Source organism: Pseudopodoces humilis, chromosome 16 (assembly GCF_049639895.1).
Source record: "Pseudopodoces humilis isolate 2021_Gansu_Grassland_sample_001 chromosome 16, ASM4963989v1, whole genome shotgun sequence".
Lineage (NCBI taxonomy): Eukaryota > Metazoa > Chordata > Aves > Passeriformes > Paridae > Pseudopodoces > Pseudopodoces humilis.
The window spans coordinates 18381440-18399490 of NC_142215.1; the positions used below are offsets into that span (position 1 = coordinate 18381440).

The 18051-nt window shown below is 59.8% G+C and overlaps 1 protein-coding gene across 2 annotated transcripts; it reads right to left on the minus strand.

Annotated features, from left to right (window-relative positions):
• Positions 1–1980: 1980 nt before the first annotated feature.
• CSK (C-terminal Src kinase) lies at positions 1981–13158 on the minus strand. Of its 2 annotated transcripts, none has more exons than XM_005521375.3 (13): positions 13056–13158; positions 7104–7179; positions 6834–6947; positions 6360–6472; positions 5577–5796; positions 5191–5284; positions 5048–5113; positions 4808–4907; positions 4576–4666; positions 3616–3689; positions 3332–3527; positions 3057–3143; positions 1981–2955 (listed from the first exon to the last, which is right to left on the minus strand). In XM_005521375.3, the coding sequence occupies exons 2-13, from the start codon at positions 7116–7118 to the stop codon at positions 2773–2775; spliced, it is 1353 nt and encodes a 450-aa protein (XP_005521432.1). In that variant the 5' UTR covers positions 7119–7179; positions 13056–13158; the 3' UTR covers positions 1981–2772. The 2 variants fall into 2 exon arrangements, with proteins under 2 accessions (XP_005521432.1, XP_087919440.1); XM_088063314.1 differs by lacking the exon at positions 13056–13158 and adding an exon at positions 7400–7663.
• Positions 13159–18051: the final 4893 nt, after the last annotated feature.

The following is an 18051-nucleotide window of genomic DNA, read 5'->3' on the forward strand; positions in this document are numbered from 1 at the left end:
TGCTGGGGAGGAAAGAGGATCTGCGGGGAGTGGGGGAAGCCAGGGCCGGGGCTGGAATGGATGATTTGGCTCAGTGTGAGGTGCAGGGATGGAAAAGCAAAGGATGGAGATGGAGATGGAGATGGTCCTTTCACCCCCGGCAGGTTCCACACACCAAATCCCAGCTCTCCACAGCCCTGTCCTGATCCAGCTGGGATCCCGCTGAGCGGGCCGGAACCAAAAGCTGGGTTTTGCAGAGCTTTCTTAGACTCCGTGTCCCTGTTCCCTGCGGGAGCGCCGGGGAGAGGTCCCGGTGTGCCACGGCAATAACGCCCTGCACTGAGGATGATTCACGCCGGGAATTTGAGGCAGGATGGGAGCTGACACAACTGGGCCCAGTGCCCATCTCATCGCCCGAGGGAGGAGGAGGAGGAGGAGGAGGAGGAGGAGGAAGGGTACATGATGCGAGCCAGCACTTGGGAGCCCCGGGGTGTCACTCAGCCTTGTCCCCTCTGCCCACGCTGCTGCCCATGGAGACAGCCCCGACATCCCTCGGGACAAATCACTTGGAGGGATCCAGGATGAGCGAGAGAGCCCCAAGGCAGGGGCAACGCTCTCCGTGTGGGGAAACTGAGGCACGGTGGTGGCAGGGTTAAATTCCCTGGTTTGCAGTGGAGAATGTGATTTCTTCCAGCAGTTCTCTCAGCATCCTTCAACTACATCCTGGAGGATGCTGAGGCACCAAACAGCACCCCTGAGACCAGGCACAGTCTTAAAAATGGGAAGTGTGGCGCCATTTGGAGGAAAATAAAAAAAAAATCGAAATAATCTAGGATCTAAATAATTTTTGAGGTGAGTTTCCCCCGTCTTTTGATGTCTGCCAGGTGTCTGTCCCCAGCAGCAACCCAGGGCACACAGTGGGGGACAGGAGCAGACCTCTCCCTGCTGTCTCCCATCACGTGAAGGTTCTGGGCATTTCTCACCATTCCCAAAGCCGTTTCTTGCAGGCTTTGCCTGTAAATGACTTTAATCTTCATAAGCCCCAAAAAGTAAAGCTGCTTATCTGGCTGGGCCCTGCTGGAGCGCTGGGAGGAACCGGGGGGGGGGGACGTGGACAACAGGAGGGGGGTCAGTCCAGGGGAGAGGAAACCCTATGGAGCTACATCACATCATCCCCATCCTCATCCTCATCCTCATCCTCATCCTCATCCCCATCCTCATCCTCATCCTCATCCCCATCCTCATCCTCATTCTCATCTTCATCCTCATCCCCATCCTCATCCCCATCCTCATCCCCATCCTCATCCTCATCCTCATCCTCATCCCCATCCTCATCCTCATTCTCATCCCCATCCTCATCCCCATCCTCATCCTCATCCTCCTCCTCATCCTCATCCCCATCCTCAGCCCTGCAGACACCCTGAGGTCCCAAGGAACGGGGCAGCAGCACATCTCCCCTCTGCAGGCTCCATCCCACACATCCCTGAGCTCTGCCCGTGTCCCACCGCTCCTTTTTTCCCCTTTAACGGCTCCTCCAAGCGGAATCTCGGTGCCAATCCCGGTCCAAAGCCAGCAGAGAGCTCCGGCCCGAGGTTTGCCAAGCAGGCAGCCAGCAGAGCCGGCGTGGTTTAACGCTGAATAATTCCCTGCAGATGAGGGGAACTATTCTAAAGCTGCCAGACGCCACCTCCACCCTGCTCCCTCCAGGGATTCCACGGGGACAGCTTTGGACTCAGGGGGTCTGGGACACGGAAGGGAAGGCAGTGAGGTTCAGGAATCAACCCCAAACTGTATCCCCTGCCCGCTCAGAGCAAAGCAAAGCCCGGACTGAAGGGGAGCTTTGGCACCCCTTGGCAGCTTCACCTCTGTCACAGCCGTGTTCTCACAGGATGGAGCCTCATCCCCACCTGTTTGGGGAGGACATGGGGGGTCCATCCTCCCTTTTTCCCTGCCGGGGGACCCCCGGACCCACTGACAACAGAGGGGGGCAGAGGCAGGGTGTGCCGCGTCCGTATGGAATGGTTTTCTTTTATTACAGTTTTTAATCTCACAGTCGGTAGCATTACATGAGAATAAAGCACTGGACAGGACTGGAAAAAAAGGCCTCTGGAGACAGCATGCAAACATTGCAACGAGTTTAAAGCAAAACAACCCAAAAAATAAAAAGCGTCTGGCGGGGACGCGGCGCGCTCTCCCGACCGGGCGGCGAGTCCAGCGTCTCCCCGTCAACCATCACTTCTGTCGCTGGGGGTTTCCTTTTCATGTGTCCGTTTCATTGGTTTATTTATTATTATTCTCCTTTTAACAACCTTCTTTTCTCTTTCTTTTTTTTTTTTTTTTTCTTCTTTTTTTTTTTTTTCTTCTTTTAATTACATTAAAAAATAAGATTCGTACTTTAGTAAAATGCCCGGCGCTCAGCTGGGCCCTGCTTGAAATAATAAAAAAACAACGACAAAAAAAAAAAAACAAAAACAAAAAACCAACCCAAAACAATAAATGCCCCCCAAAACTGAGAAAACGACAAAAAAAACCACCCACAAAAATAATAATAATAAAAAAAAAAAAAAGCGTGGGACACCAAAACGAAAAATAACAAACCCAAACCTAGAAAATAAAAATAAAAACTGACAGATTTGGAAGTTTGGAAGCAACCGGGGGAATTGGGGCAGGGGAGGGGGACACCCAGACCCCCGGGGCTCCCTCCTGGTGCCGTGGTGGGGCAGGGGGGCTGCCCACACCCTGGTCCCCCCCAGCGTGGGTCCCCTGCGGCTGTGGGGTGGCAGAGCCCCCCCCTCACAGGTAGAGCTCCTTCTCTTTGATATGCACTAGCTGTTCGCGGAGCTGGTGGAAGGACGGCCGGTGGCCGGGGTCCAGGGTCCAGCACTTCTTCATCACCTCGTAGACGACGGCCGGACAACCGTCTGGAGCATCCATCTTATAGCCCTTCTCCACACGGGGCACCACGTCCTTCAGGGGCTGGGGGGAATCCGGGGTGTCAGGGAGGGGCTCTTCCCAAAGCAGAGCTCAGCTCCCCCCCACCCCTGAAATCCAGCCCCGAGGGGGGGCTCATCACTCACAATTCTCGGATAAGGCACTCGCCCGAAGGAGTAGATTTCCCAGAGGAGGATCCCGAAGCTCCACACGTCCGACTTGGTGGAGAATTTCTGCAGGGAGGAATGGAGGGGAGAGAAGCCCTGTGAGCAGGGATGGGGGGTAAGGGATATTCCCCACCCTCAGGGCAGCTGGTTTTGGGCTCCCACGGTGGGACGCAGCACTCAAGCACCATCTTTAGAGCAGCCTGGGATGTTCCCCCTTCCTGCAGCTTCCACCGTATCCCCCTGGGCTCACCCACCTTTTCTCTAAGTGCTTCTGGTGCTGTCCACTTGACGGGCAGCTTGCCCGTGTCCTGTGTGGAAGAGGCTTCCTTGGTGAGCCCGAAATCGCTGACCTTGGCGATGTTGTCCTCCGAGACCAGCACGTTCCTCGCTGCCAGGTCCCGGTGCACGAAGTTGTTGGCTTCCAGGTACTCCATGGCTTCACAGACATCTCTGGGAGGGGTGGACAGCACAAGGGGGGTCGGCAGGGCGGTCCCAGAGCGCGGGTGGGGCAGGTCAGGGTGGGGGGCGCAGTACTTACAGGGAGAACTTGAGCAGACAGTCTGCCCCGAGCACCGACCGCCCGCGTGACCGCAGGTAATCTACTAGGCTGCCCTGCACGAGGGATGGAGAGATGTGGGCTCAGCAGGGGCTGCAGCCCACCTGCTGCCCCCTCCCTGGTGGGGCAGGATCTGGGGATGATGTCCTTTTAAGATGGGGCAGAACCAGGGGAGATGTCCCTCCCTCATGGGACAGGATCTGGGGATGATGGCCCTCCCTGGTGGGGCAGGATTTGGGGATGATGGCCCTCCCTGGTGGGGCAGGATTTGGGGACGATGGCCCTCCCTGGTGGGGCAGGATTTGGGGATGATGTCCCTCCCTGGTGGGGCAGGATTTGGGGATGATGGCCCTCCCTGGTGGGGCAGGATTTGGGGATGATGGCCCTCCCTGGTGGGGCAGGATTTGGGGATGATGGCCCTCCCTGGTGGGGAAGGATCTGGGGATGATGGCCCTCCCTGGTGGGGAAGGATCTGGGGATGATGTCCCTTTAAAAAGGGGCAGGATCTGGGGATGACGTCCCTTTAAGATGGGGCAGGATCTGGGAATGATGTCCCTTGTGGGGCAGGACCCATGGATGATGTCCCTTCCCTTGTGGGGCAGGACCTGTGGACGATGTCCCTGTAAATTGGGGCAGGACCCACGGATGATGTCCCCTACCTTATGGGGCAGGATCCAGGGACAATGCCCGTTTACGATGGGGCAGGAGCAGGGGAGATGTCCCTTCGAACGAGGGGACACGAGGATAACGTCCCCCCTGCGGTGATGGGGCAGAGCTGGGGATGCCAACCCCCCCTGGGAGCCAGGGATGGGACATGGGACACCCCCAGGCAGCCCTGCAGCCCCAGCCAGGATGACCCAGCCGTACCAGGGTGAAGCCCCAGGAGCGTGGGGGGCACGAGGGGACAGAGCAGGGGGTGGGTGGCCGGGGTGGGGGTCTCACCTTGGCCATGTACTCGGTGACGATGTACAGACCACTCTTCTCCTCCACAATCACCCCCAGGAGCTGCACCAGGTTGCTGTGTCGGAGCTGCCTGCGCGGCACACGAGGGCTCGGGCCAAGGGTTTGGGGACACAAGGGGCTCCCAGGGGGCATCAGGGACCACCCACCCCTGCTCACAGGGACAAAGATGCCCCCTCCCTCCCGCTGTCCCCCCGCTGAGGGTGACACTCACGTCATGACGGACGCCTCTGCCAGGAAGGCCTGCGCTGTGGCGTCGTTTTTAATGCACTTCACGGCGACTTTGTTCCCCCGGTAATCCCCCAGCATCACGTCTGCGGGCCAGGAGAGACGGGCACAGGAGGCACTGGGAAGCATCCCAGCCTCCTGGGGCCCCACCAGCACCCCGGACCCTCCTACAGAGGAGCCCCCCACCACATCCAGGGCCACCACGGGCTGGGGACAGCGGGCTCACCTCCGAATTCCCCTTTGCCAATGATCTGTAGCAACTTGAGGTCCTTCATGTTGAGGGCCCAGCCGCCTGAAGGGGGGAGAAGGGGGAGTGAGGGGGTGCTGGGGGGGTCCCCAGGGGCCGGGGAGGGGGGCACGGCCACTCACTGCGGGAGAACTCGTCCTGCGCTGCCACCGTGCCCTCCATCAGCTTGGGCTTGATGAGGCGGGTGCAGAGCCCGTCCGCGTCCGTGGTGTAGTGCTGGGGGGACACGGCGCGGCGTGGGGGACAGCCCGGGGGGCGCGGGGGACAGCCAGGGCTGCGGGTCCCGCGCAGGCCGTGCCGGGCTCTGAGGTCCCAGCAGGTGGCAGCAGCAGGCCACGGACGGGCTCGGTGGCAGCCCAAGGTCCCTCTGTCCCCAGCATCCCCAGCCCAGGGCGTCGGCACAGAAGGAAGAGCACGCGCCACCTCCCAAGCTCCAGAGCCCCACAAGCTCCGATGTCCCCGTGTGTCCCCCACGGGGGCTGGACGGAGATGCCAGCTGAGGCCTCACCTCCACCAGCTGCATGAGGTTCTCGAAGTAGACCTCCTCGTCGATGCTGAGCTTGCTGGAGGAGTAGATGATGCGGTAGTGCTCCACCTTGCCCTCACAGCTGACGCACAGTGTGTAGTCCCCGGGGTAGTTGGTGCTCTCCCGCACCAGGAACAGCCCCGTCTCAGGGGGGTACAGCAGCCTCTCCGCCTGCTCCCGTGTGATCTTCCCGTGGAACCACCTGCAGGGCACACGGAGCGTGGGGTGAGGGCTGGCTGCACCCCTGGGCTGTGTTTGGACGTGGAGCAGCTTTTGTCCCTGCCTGCCTGGCCGTGCTCCTCCACGCTGTCCCCACCCACCCCGTGACACAGCTCCTTCCATGGCATCCTGCTGCCCTCCTGGAGCTGGCATTCAGCCCCTCCGCGCGCTCCCAGCGGCTTCCTCCTCCAGACTGGGAGTCGCCGGCAGCTCTGGGATGTGGCAGAAACATCAAACCTCTCCATCTCCCATCGTTCGTGTACTTATCCCATCCCAACCTTCCCTCTTCCTCCCAGCAGCCTTTACAACCCCAGCCCCGGGGGAAAAAACCAACTTAAAACGCAGCCCAACCATCTGTCACCTCCCGAAACCTCCCACAACACTCAGAGCTCTCCCCAGCGGCAAATCCCAATCCCAAATCCACGCTGCTGCCCCCACCCCGATCTGGCTGGGAGGAATGTCCATCCCGCTGGGACACGGCTCTGGCCACAGGGATGCTCCAGCCCAAGCCGCCTCCCCCGGGATCCAGCTCGGCTGGATACTCACGGCATGAGGCTGAGCTTGATGCCAGCTTTGACCCCTTCCCGCTTCTGGACGTAGTTAGCGGGAATGATGCCCTCGCGGCCCACCTTGTTCTTCGCCTTGTACCAGTTGGGATCCTGTGGGGACAGCAGGATGTCACCACGAGCCCTGGGGATGGCTGCATCCCACCCGAGCACTCCGCTACCCCCGTGCAGGAAGGATGGGATGAGCAGGGCATCCCATTGCTGGGGCCACCCAACCAAGCCCCCTCCCAGAGCCCCCCCAAACCCACAGCCCCTCTTTTCCTTCCCCGGAGTGGAGCCCGGACCGCTGCCTCTCCCATCCCTCCCAGGAGGCGCCGGCATTTCGGAGAAACCTTAACTAACGAGGCCGTGGCTTAATTAACGGAGCTCGTGGCCCGATTTGCGCCCAGCGGGGCCGGCAGGAGCAGGGGCTGCCTGTGGCAGGACGGTGTCCCTGGGAAAGGGGAGGCTTTACCTTGGTGACAGCGACGATGGTGAGGACGTCTCCTTTGCTGAAGGGCAGGTCCTGCTCGGCGGTACCGTGGAAGTTGTACTTGGCGATACATTCTGTACCGGACGGCCACACGGCCTGGCCAGGAGCAGGGAGTGCCATCACAGCCTGGCCTGGGTGTGTCACCCACCCCCGGCACCCCTGACCCTCAGGGACCCCCCAACGCAGCTGAGAACCCAAACGGGGTCTATTTAAACCTCTGGAGGGCTCCACCCTGCCCCTCCTCAGCCTCACCTGCATCCCTGACATCTTCTCAGGAGGCTGGGGAGCGACTCTCACAGGGGGGACGGGTCACTCGGTACCATGAGACCTGCACGGGGGGACAGGGCGGCTGAGAGCGGGCACGGAGGGAACCGGCAGCGAGGATCCCCACAGGATGCTCAGGGGCCAGCTGAGCACCTCTTCTCCCGCCAGGAACAGCTCCTGCCCCAGGTGCTGATCCAAAATATCCCCAAACTGAGGTGGAAGTGAGAAGCCTGGGCGCGCTCAGCCCCCTCAGCCAGGGGCGGGACAGGCGCGGAGCCGCTCACCCGGATTAGGAGGCATTTGCACGGACACAGCTTCTTAAGAACGGAGTTTTTGAGCGCAGCATCTGCACCAAGGAAAAATCCAGCGTGGAGCGGACGGGTGGAGATGCCCAGAGAAGGGAAGGGAACGGAGATGACCTCTGGGAGGCCCATCCCACTCCTCTCCCAGGCTACACAGCCAGAGCCCTGCTCTCCCTGGTGACCCACATGTGGAAACATCCAGCCCAGAGAGCTTCCCAGGCCTGGGATCCAAAAGAAATAAACCAAAACTACTCCCCGCTGGCTAAAAACCGCTGGGACTGCGGAATGTGCAGCTCCCAAAGCCCAGGGGGATGCAGTGCCCGGGGGTGCTGTGCTCTGGGATGGGTGTGTGGGAGGGGAACAAACCCGCCTTTATTCCCGCTGCCCCCGGCAAGGGATGAAATCACCGGCCCCGGAATCAAACCAGGCTTTCTTGGGCTGGGGCAGCGGGGTCGTGCCGGGCTGGGGGGCACAGAGCGGGACACAGGCAGAGCAACCCCCAAAAGCCACCCAAATATCTGTGAATTGAGCACATCCACCGGGGTCACCAACGCCAGCCCTGCTGTCAGCAGCCGGGAGTATTTTGGGAAGGAGGAAGTGAAACGGGGGCAAGGCCGAGGACGGGAGGAGGAAGGAGATAAGGGGCAGAGCCGTGGGGAGGAAGAGCGCGGTGAGAACACGGCCCTGTTTCCACCACGTGCCTGCAGCGTTCCGGAAAAGTCGTCACGCTGCCACTTTCCTCACCTTCCTCACCTTCCTCACCTTCCTCACCTTCCCCAGGGTGGGGACATGGCACACGGCGCTCTGCTCTCGGCAGCCGAGACATCGAGGCTCCGGTGTTGGCCCCCAGGACGAGGTTTGGGGACCAGAGGGGTTTCCATCACCACAGCTGTGGGTCGGTTTCTCTCCCAGCCAGGCTGGGAAAAGCCCCTGGAGATGGCACCCGCACCCAGCCTGATGGGACAGTGCCAGGAGTGCCAGGATCCAGGGGAGAGCAATGCTGGGCTGGGCAGCTCTAGCTGGGAGTGCAACCCCCCAGAACATTTCCAGCTCCAACAGCCTGCCCTTCCAAGCTGATCTCTGCTTAAATTTTGGATTTACACCTGGCACAGAACAAAAAATTTCAGCCAGAGGTGTCTGGATCCCGCCAGTCTGAAACGCAGCAGCAGAAAAGCAGGGAATAAACTCGGCTCTCTCAGGCCGAGGAGGGATTTAGCTGAAGCATGGAAGGAGGTTTAAGGAGGGAGTTTCCCATGGCTGGGGCTGTCAGCCCTGCTCCCCGGCCAGCGTCCCCTGGGGACACCGAGCTCAGCCTGGTTCCGGGTGTTGCTCAAGGAGAGCTCAGCCCAAAGCCCTGAGTCAGCGCTTCCCACCGGCCGGGCCTTGTTCCCGAATATCCCAAAATCAGCAGGATGGAGGCTGGGAAAACCCTGGAGCCAGTGCAAGGGATGCCCAAAGGTTCATCCCACATTTCCCACCCCGTGCAGGAGCTGAATCCTCCCAATCCCCAAGGCCGTTTGTTTGGGCTTTCAGCTCACGGATGTCACCGGCATTTATATTTGACAAATGCAGCGAGGATACGAAATTCATAGCCTGCCTTCATAAAGAGAATTTTTTCCCTTGCTAAAGAGGAAACTGCCTGAGCAAACCCCACCAAGAACACGCTTCATACAGCCCAGGCTTCTTTATCTTCCTGGATCATGGATATCCACGGCACCGGGCTGTGGCATTGTTGTAATTACACACAATAAATTTCCTTTCAGTTTTAAAGAGGGAGGTGGTTACGGCACCAGGGGCTGCCCCTCAGCCTGACACAGACCCTCCTCCTCTGAGCCTCATTTTCCTTTGGATCGCTACCTAATTTCTGCCTCGAAGCTGAGACTTGAGGAGGAGGAGGAGGAGATGGAAACCACACGGGGCAGCTGCCGAGCAGCCCCCCGAAGGCCTCATGTGACAGCCAGCAGTTCCTGCTGCGCGTCACCCGGGCCAGCCCCGGCCCCGCTTCCGCCAGCCCCGCGCGTCCCCTGGGATGCTGGGCTGGGAGAAGGACCTGGAGATGCCGGAGGAGCGGAACCAGAGCTTAAAAGCAGCATCTCGTGCCTTCCGGGAAAACACGGGCATCACCCCTTCTCTCCTCAAGGAGGATGTGTGGCAGCACATGAAAGAAATTCATAATAATTAAAAAAAATTAGCCAGGGAGCAGCCTGGCCGATTGGGCAGAGCTGAGTGCTGGGTTTGGCTGTTCCCAGCCTTGCCAGGCCAGGGTTTGTTCCTTGTGTGAGCTCCCCGTGCCTGAATTGGGGCTTGGGATGTGCTCAGGTGAACCCAGCCTCTGCCAAAACCTTCCTGCCTCTTTTCCCCAGTGGAGCATCTATCCGTGCAGGAGCCCCAGGGATGAATCTCACCCCCCAGGGATGGATCTGATCCCCCCAGGGATGGATCTCATCCCCCCAGGGATGGATCTGATCCCCCCAGGGATGGATCTCACCCCCCCAGGGATGGATCTGATCCCCACAGGGACGGATCTCACCCCCCCAGGGATGGATCTGATCCCCCAGGGATGGATCTCACCCCCCAAGGATGGATCTCACCCCCCCAGGGATGGATCTGATCCCCACAGGGATGGATCTCACCCCCCCCAGGGATGGATCTCATCCCCCAGGGATGGATCTCACCCCCCCAGGGATGGATCTGATCCCCCCAGGGATGGATCTGATCCCCCAGGGATGGATCTGATCCCCCCAGGGATGGATCTGATCCCCCCAGGGATGGATCTCACCCCCCCAGGGATGGATCTGATCCCCCCAGGGATGGATCTCACCCCCCCAGGGACGGATCTCACCCCCCAAGGATGGATCTCACCCCCCCAGGGATGGATCTGATCCCCCCAGGGATGGATCTGATCCCCCCAGGGATGGATCTGAGCCCCCCAGGGATGGATCTGATCCCCCCAGGGACGGATCTCACTCCCCTAGGGATGGAACTCAGCCCCCCAGGGATGGATCTCACCCCCCCCAGGGATGGATCTCACCCCCCCAGGGATGGATCTGATCCCCCCAGGGATGGATCTCACCCCCCCAGGGACGGATCTCATCCCCCCAGGGATGGATCTGATCCCCCCAGGGATGGATCTCATCCCCCCAGGGATGGATCTGATCCCCCAGGGATGGATCTGATCCCCCCAGGGACGGATCTCACCCCCCTAGGGATGGAACTCAGCCCCCCAGGGATGGATCTCACCCCCCCCAGGGATGGATCTGAGCCCCCCAGGGATGGATCTGATCCCCCCAGGGATGGATCTGATCCACCCAGGGATGGATCTCAGCCCCTCAGGGAGGGATCTCAGCCCCTCAGGGAGGGATCTCACCCCCCAAGGATGGATCTCACCCCCCCAGGGATGGATCTGATCCCCCCAGGGATGGATCTCATCCCCCCAGGGATGGATCTCATCCCCCCAGGGATGGATCTCACCCCCCCAGGGACGGATCTCACCCCCCAAGGATTGATCTCACCCCCCCAGGGACGGATCTCACCCCCCAAGGATTGATCTCACCCCCCCAGGGATGGATCTCATCCCCCCAGGGATGGATCTCATCCCCCAGGGATGGATCTGATCCACCCAGGGATGGATCTCAGCCCCCCCAGGGATGGATCTCACCCCCCCAGGGACGGATCTCAGCCCCACAGGGATGGATCTGATCCACCCAGGGATGGATCTCAGCCCCTCAGGGAGGGATCTCACCCACCAGGGATGGATCTCAGCCCCCCAGGGACGGATCTCACCCCCCCCAGGGATGGATCTGATCCCCCCAGGGATGGATCTGATCCACCCAGGGATGGATCTCAGCCCCTCAGGGAGGGATCTCAGCCCCCCAGGTCCATCCCCACACCTCCCCCACAGCCTTGCTCCTGCATTTCCCTGCAGGAAGGCCGGCCCAGCAGCCCAGGTGGGCAGGGCAGGTACAGCCAACACCTCTGATAATCCAAAGGGCATCGGGAAATGAGCTGGGGACAGCGCTCCTCTCGTCAATCAAAAAAAAATCAAGTGGTGCCAGACCCACAGGCAGGTTGGGAGGGGAATTTGGGACCCCCAGAGCGAGTCCCACCTGAGGAGCACCATCACCATGGGATGGGGTGGGTGAAAGATGATGCATTTCACCTTCAAACCCAACCATGGGAGGGGGCAGCACCTGCCCAGCACCAGGATGACTCTGTTCAAACCAAGTTTGGTCGTTGATGGCAGAGAAGCCTCATTCCCAAGGGGAACAGGTGTGTGTTCCCATCCCAATCTCCTGATGAAATCCTTCAAACTTCAAAAAAAACGAACAAAAAAATAAACCCAGACCAACCCCAAACCAGACAACATCCTCCCTGCCTCTGAAAGATCTTATCTGCTGTTATTACAACGAACACCTACGATTACTCTAATCGAAAGGAAAGCGCTCCTCCTTCACCTCAGCTCGCAGCGTTTCCGAGCTGCTCCCCCAAACCAGCCCCCGCTGGGTGCCCTGCTGCCAAAAAAGAGGAGAAGGAGGATGGCAGCTTCTTTTCCTGGGGTTTTTAAATTCTTTTTGAAGAGAAAGAGAAGATGTTGCTGGTCAGAGAGCTGGAGGCACCTGGGGGACAGGCCTGGAGAGAAGCTGCTCCCAGCCCCACATTGCAGAGAGGTTTTCCTGGTCCTCCTTTATCCTATAAAAAACTCCCCGGTGGAATGTCACCTGGGGACGGGGACAGGACCGAAAATCTGGAGGGAGGCAGCGGTCAAAGGGCAAAGAGGCAGCCCAAAACTCCCTGGGGTTATCCCATGGCTTCATCCCTCCCAAAACCCCCCACACCCCTCCGGGGAGCTCTCCGGACACTCCCTGCCTTGCCGGGATGCTCCTGCGTGCCTCCCCTGGGAACAAACCCCTATCCCGGGAGGAAGGCTGCCATCCTCCTCCTCCTCCTCCTCCTCCTCTTCCCCAGCCCTCAAACCTCCGATTTGCTTTTCTTTTTTTTTCCCCCCGGACTTTTTGCCCGGCGTTTTTGATTTTTGTCGGGGGTGGGGGGGGACTTTTTTTCTTTCTTTTTTCTTCTTTTTTTTTTTTTCCGCCCGACGGCACAGCCCCTTTCGCTCTCGCTAAACCAACGAGCAACAGCCGCGGCTATAAATAACCCGCCGCCGCCTTATTGCCCAAAAAAAAAAAAAAATAAAGAAAAAAAAATTAAAAGAAAGAAGAAGAAGAAAAAAAAAAAAAGCCAAAAAAAAGCCCCAAATTTTAAAACATTCAAACCAACAAGGCGCCGCCGCCAACCCCTCGGAACAGCCGGGTCTCCCCGGATCCCTCCCGCTCCCCCGGGCCTTTGTACGGGATGGGGATGCAGCGGCAGGGGAGGCGGAACCCCCGGCGGGGCCGGGGCTCGGCGGGACCCCCGGCACGGTGCAGGGATGCCGCGGGGGTCCCTCCCGGCAGGACGGGCAGCGGGCCGAGGGGTCCCGGGGACGGCGGCGGGGCGGGAGCGGCCGTGCCGGGGTCAGCGGGGGTCAGGCGGGGCCGGAGCCCCTCACACCCCCCCCCCCATCCCCCCCTCCACCTCCGCAGCCCCATTGTCCGCGCCCCGCTCGCTGCCCGCCCCGGCCGGTCCCGCCGTCACTCACCTCCCTCCGGGCCGGGGCTCTGCCCGCCGCCGGCTGCTCCCTGCGGCGCCGCCGGGGCCTCCGGGCTCGCCTGGGCCGGCGGGGGGGCGCGGGGGGGCGGAAGGGGCGGGGGAAGCCGGAGCCGCCGCCGCCGCCGGAGCGCGGCGGGGCCCAGCGCGGCGCGGGGGAGCGCGGGGGGGCGCGGGGGTCCCGGGGCGGCGGGGCCGGAGGGACGGACCGAGGGAGGGAAGGGAAGGAGGGACCGAGGGAGCGGCGCCCGGAACCGGAGCGCCCCGAGCGCAGCGCGCATGCGCCGCCAGCACCGCGCCGGCAGCGGGGCGGGGGCACCGGCGGCGCCACCTGGCGGTCACCGCCGGCAGTGCCACAAACCGGGAACGGCAGCGGGGACAGCGGGGACAGCGGGGACAGAGGGGACAGAGGGGACAGAGGGGACAGAGCGGACAGAGGGGACAGAGGGGACAGCGGGGACAGAGGGGACAGAGCGGACAGAGGGGACAGAGGGGACAGAGGGGACAGGGGGGACAGCGGGGACAGCGGGGACAGAGGGGACAGCGGGGACAGCGGGGACAGCGGGGACAGAGGGGACGGCGGGGACAGAGCGGACAGCGGGGACAGAGGGGACAGCGGGGACAGCGGGGACAGAGCGGACAGCGGGGACAGCGGGGACAGAGCGGACAGAGGGGACAGAGGGGACAGAGGGGACAGGGGGGACAGCGGGGACAGAGGGGACAGAGGGCAGAGGGGACAGCGGGGACAGCGGGGACAGAGGGGACAGAGGGGACAGCGGGGACAGCGGGGACAGAGCGGACAGCGGGGACAGCGGGGACAGCGGGGACAGAACGGACAGAGGGGAGAGAGCGGGGACAGCGGGGACAGAGGGGACAGCGGGGACAGAGCGGACAGAGGGGACAGAACGGACAGAGCGGACAGAGCGGACAGCGGGGACAGAGCGGACAGAGGGGACAGAGCGGACAGCGGGGACAGAGCGGACAGAGCGGACAGCGGGGACAGAGGGGACAGAGGGGACAGAGCGGACAGAGGGGAGAGAGCGGACAGAGGGGACAGCGGGGACAGAGGGGACAGAGGGGACAGGGGGGACAGCAGGACCGACACCAGGACCTACAGCGGGACCAATAGCAGGACCGACACCGGGAACGGCGGGGACAGAGGGCACAGCGGGAGCCGCAAAGGCGACACCCACCGGGAACGAGACCCGCACTGGAAACGGCATCCTCACACCACCGAGCCCGGCACCGGGACCGGTAACGGGACCTGCACCGGCAATGGGAATGGCAGAGGGACCCGCGCCGGGAACAGAAACGGGAGTGGCAGCGGGAGCCGGACCCGCACCGCCACCGGGAGCGGAGCTGCACCGGGAGCGGGACCCGCACCGCCACCGGCACCGGGAGCTGCACGGGGACCGAGACCCACCCCCGGCCTGCCCGATGTGTGCTCACATGAGTGCAAAGTTGTACTGAAATGATGCTAAAATGCCAATAAAATAGTAAAAATCGTTAAAAAGCAGAGAGTAAATAACGATAAAATGTCCAAATTGCAATGAAAAATAATATAACATAACATAACATAACATAACATAACATAACATAACATAACATAATATAATATAATATAATATAATATAATATAATATAATATAATATAATATAATATAATATAATATAATATAATATAATATAATATAATATAATATAATATAATATAATATAATATAATATAATATAATATTATCATCTTTAAGGTCCCTTCCAACCTAACCCGTTCCCTGATTCCATGGGGACAAAGGGACGGCAGGGACAGGGAAGCTCGGGGTGCAGAACCGGGGGGATCCCAGCAGCCACGGGAGTGGGATGCAAAGCCCAGTTCATTTTTTGGGAAGCGCATCCTTGCTCCAACAGCGCTCAGGAAAGATCCAGGGACGCGTTACTGGGGTCAGGCGCCCCTTTTGCAGCCTCGCGTTCCCCGCGTGAGGCTTGGAATGTCCCTTTGGCCTCGGGGAGATGGGGAAGGAGCTCACCCAGGCTCCTTTTTGCGAGGAACTGAAAGCAGCTCATGCACCAAAACTCACCCGAGGTCACCAAACCTCGCACGGAGCCAGCCCTGAGCGCACCCCGAGCTGCCCCGCACGCTCACGGCATTTTTGGGGTGACCAGAATTCCACAAATATCCACAAATATCCACAAATATCCACAAATGTCCACAAATATCCTCAGCACAGCGCCGCTGGAGCCGGGAGCTCCCCTCGCCGGGGCTGGGCAGCAACAGGAGGCTGGCGAGGGAAAAGCCAGGCAGGAACCCAGCTTTGGGGGGGAGTGGTGCCCAGTGCCGGGTGTTCCCGGTCCGTCTGACCCAGGAGCAGGGAAATGCTCTGCCCTGGGGGTTTCTTCTTCCCCCTGAAGCCTCGAGAGCGTCAGCATCCTCAGAGTGGCTGGAAGGACCACGCGGGGATTTGGCGGAGGGGACACACGGAGGGGGATCCTCCAGGCACTGCTGCTGCAATGCCCCGGCTGGAATTTTTCCCTGGAAGGGTCTTGGTTTGAGGGTGAATGATGCCCTGGTTGGAAGGGAAGGATGGATTGGAGGCCAGCGAGGCAGGGATGGACATCTCCCCGCCTTGCACCAGGAGAGGGGGCCCTTCAGCCGGCTGGAATCGGCAGGGAAAAAAAAAACTTAAAAAAATGCAGCGGAGGAGGAGCTGAGGGTGAAATCGCGGCCGAGTAAAGGATGGAAAATCTCCTGCCCTGTCGCTCTGCCGCTTCTCTGCAGCCCGGGCTGGTTGGCCGGGTTATTGCCAGTGGAGCTCGGAGCCTCAGGGGATCCTGAGAAAGGTGGGCAGGGAAAGGGAAGCGTTCCTGCCTGGCATGTACGGGACAGCTAAGGATTGTGGCTGGGAACAGCAGAGGAAAGGCAGCGGGGCAGCTCTCCCAGCTCATCCCAGCCTGGAGAATTCACCTTCCAGCTGGAAAAGTCCCGAAGGGAGCCGGGTTTGGCCGGCTCTGAGGCTCCCGGGGCCTCTGGGGGATGCGGGATGCTCTGCAGGGGGGTCCGTCTGCCACAGGTCCCCCTCCCCAAATGTTCCTCCCCACGAGAAACGTGAAACCCGGAGCTCCTGGGGACCACGGGCTGCGGCGGAGCCGTGTCACCGGTGCCACCGGAGGGCGTTCACGGCCAGCGGGAGGGGACAGCAGAGCCTCGGTGAGTCAGGATCCCGCTCCCTCCATCCCGGTTCTGCTCCTCGGGGAGCCTCTCCCCCCAAGCCAACCCCAAACCCCGCTCGGGTGTGGAGAAGAGCCTCATATCAGGGCTCTCCTGGGCAGCCCAGGATGAGGGGCTGAATTGAATTGAAGGGGAGCAGTGGATTTTCACCCCCGAGCCCGTGTCCCCCACCCTGGCAGCACCAGCCCTGCTCTACCCACCCCGCTGGGGCTCAGGGAGATGATTTTAGGGGTGCGACAGTGGCGCAGACAACTGGGACCTCTTGTTATGGGGGGACAAGAGAGCTCTGTCCCTCTGTGTGACCCCACCTCTCGCTGCTGCGCTGCCACCAGCGCCAGCCTTGGGGACATCCAGGGGACAGCCAGCCCTGAGCGCATCCCGGCTCTCCAGCCCACATCCTGCAGCCAAGGCAGAGTTTGAGGAGCATCCCCGGAGGTTTTTGGCTCGCACTGCCGGTGCTCTCGGGAGCCGGTGGCCACCGGTGCTCCCATCTCTGAGCCCACCATCCTCACACTGGGCACCACCTGAAATTTTTTCGCTGTTTGATGCTGCACTTCTCGAAACGGATTTCTCGATCTCTTCTGAGCCGAGAATTTCGGGATACTCCTTCGCGGGGAGCTCCGTTTATCTCCGGGTCAGGAGGAAAACTTTAAAGCTCGTTAGGATTTTGTTTCTTGTGTTTATTAGGATGTTATCAAAAAACTTGGCAGGTCTTTCCAGACTTTCTGCACAAGTTTAACTCACCATAACCTGGCTCACTTGAAGGCACAAAACGGCCCCAAGCCACGCGGCTGTTTCATCTTTATACCTATTTTTATTTAATTAACAATAAACACGTGTATTGTTCTTGTATATTAACAAATAAGTTTTCTATATCACTTACGTAATTAAAACTTTGACTAACTTTCAATGAATCACTCTTTGTGCCCTTAAAAACTGCAGAATCATGGAGAAGGAGGAAGAAGCAGAGTTAAGAACTACACTCTTTTTTTCCCCATCTTTATGTATTAAACATTCTAAAATCTGTATTTTTTACTTCAGTGACGTTCTAAACATTATACTACTTTTAACATGATTTTTTTATAAATCTTGGCTTACTCAGGGATATTTGGAAGCCTTTCTGTCAGTGATAAGATTAATATCTTTTTGGAGAATAGGACAAAGAAAGAAATGTTTCTCCATTTCTGGATTCCTGCCAGGGTGGAGGACACAGGTTTGAGGGAATTCTTGGGAGCCTGGAGCTTCTCCTGAGCAGGGAGGAGCTCTCTCCGTGTATCAACCTCGGGACAAACTCCATCCTTGCCCTCTTTCCTGCCCTCTGACCCACAGGTACCTCGCACTGGGTGATCCATCAGCCCGAACCCCCAGCGGGAGGAGGGAGGGGAGGGTGGGAGGAGGAAAAAGGGTTCCCGCTGATTTGGGAGCAGCGCTGGACCGCGTGTAGCAGGTTTAAAGTGCCCAGCTCCTTTGGATCCAGCTCTGATCCACCCACAGGTTCCACCTGGATGGAGTGGAGAGCCAGCATGAACCTCATCCACCCGCTCCAGCAGCCCAGGGCAGGAGGAGGCTGAAGCGGAGCTCTGTTACCGCTTCAAAAGCCAGAAACCAAAGAGAAATTCACGGGTTTAGGTTTTAAAGGGTGATGTTCGCAGCTCGATCTCACTTTTCAATGGTCAAAACTACTGCCAGTTCTCAAAAATGACCAATTATTGGCCAGGAGAAAAAACTCCCACCAGCCTCCAACAGCCTGAAATTGCTTGGG

What these genes read in the sequence shown, in the direction of transcription:
- CSK (XM_005521375.3), bottom strand. An exon ending in TGTCTGCTCAAGTTCTCCCT is followed by an intron (nt 3,528 to 3,615) that starts GTAAGTACTGCG and finishes CACCCCTCCCAG; the next exon opens with AGATGTCTGTGAAGCCATGG. An exon ending in GAGTGCCTTATCCGAGAATT is followed by an intron (nt 2,956 to 3,056) that starts GTGAGTGATGAG and finishes GATTCCCCCCAG; the next exon opens with CCCCTGAAGGACGTGGTGCC.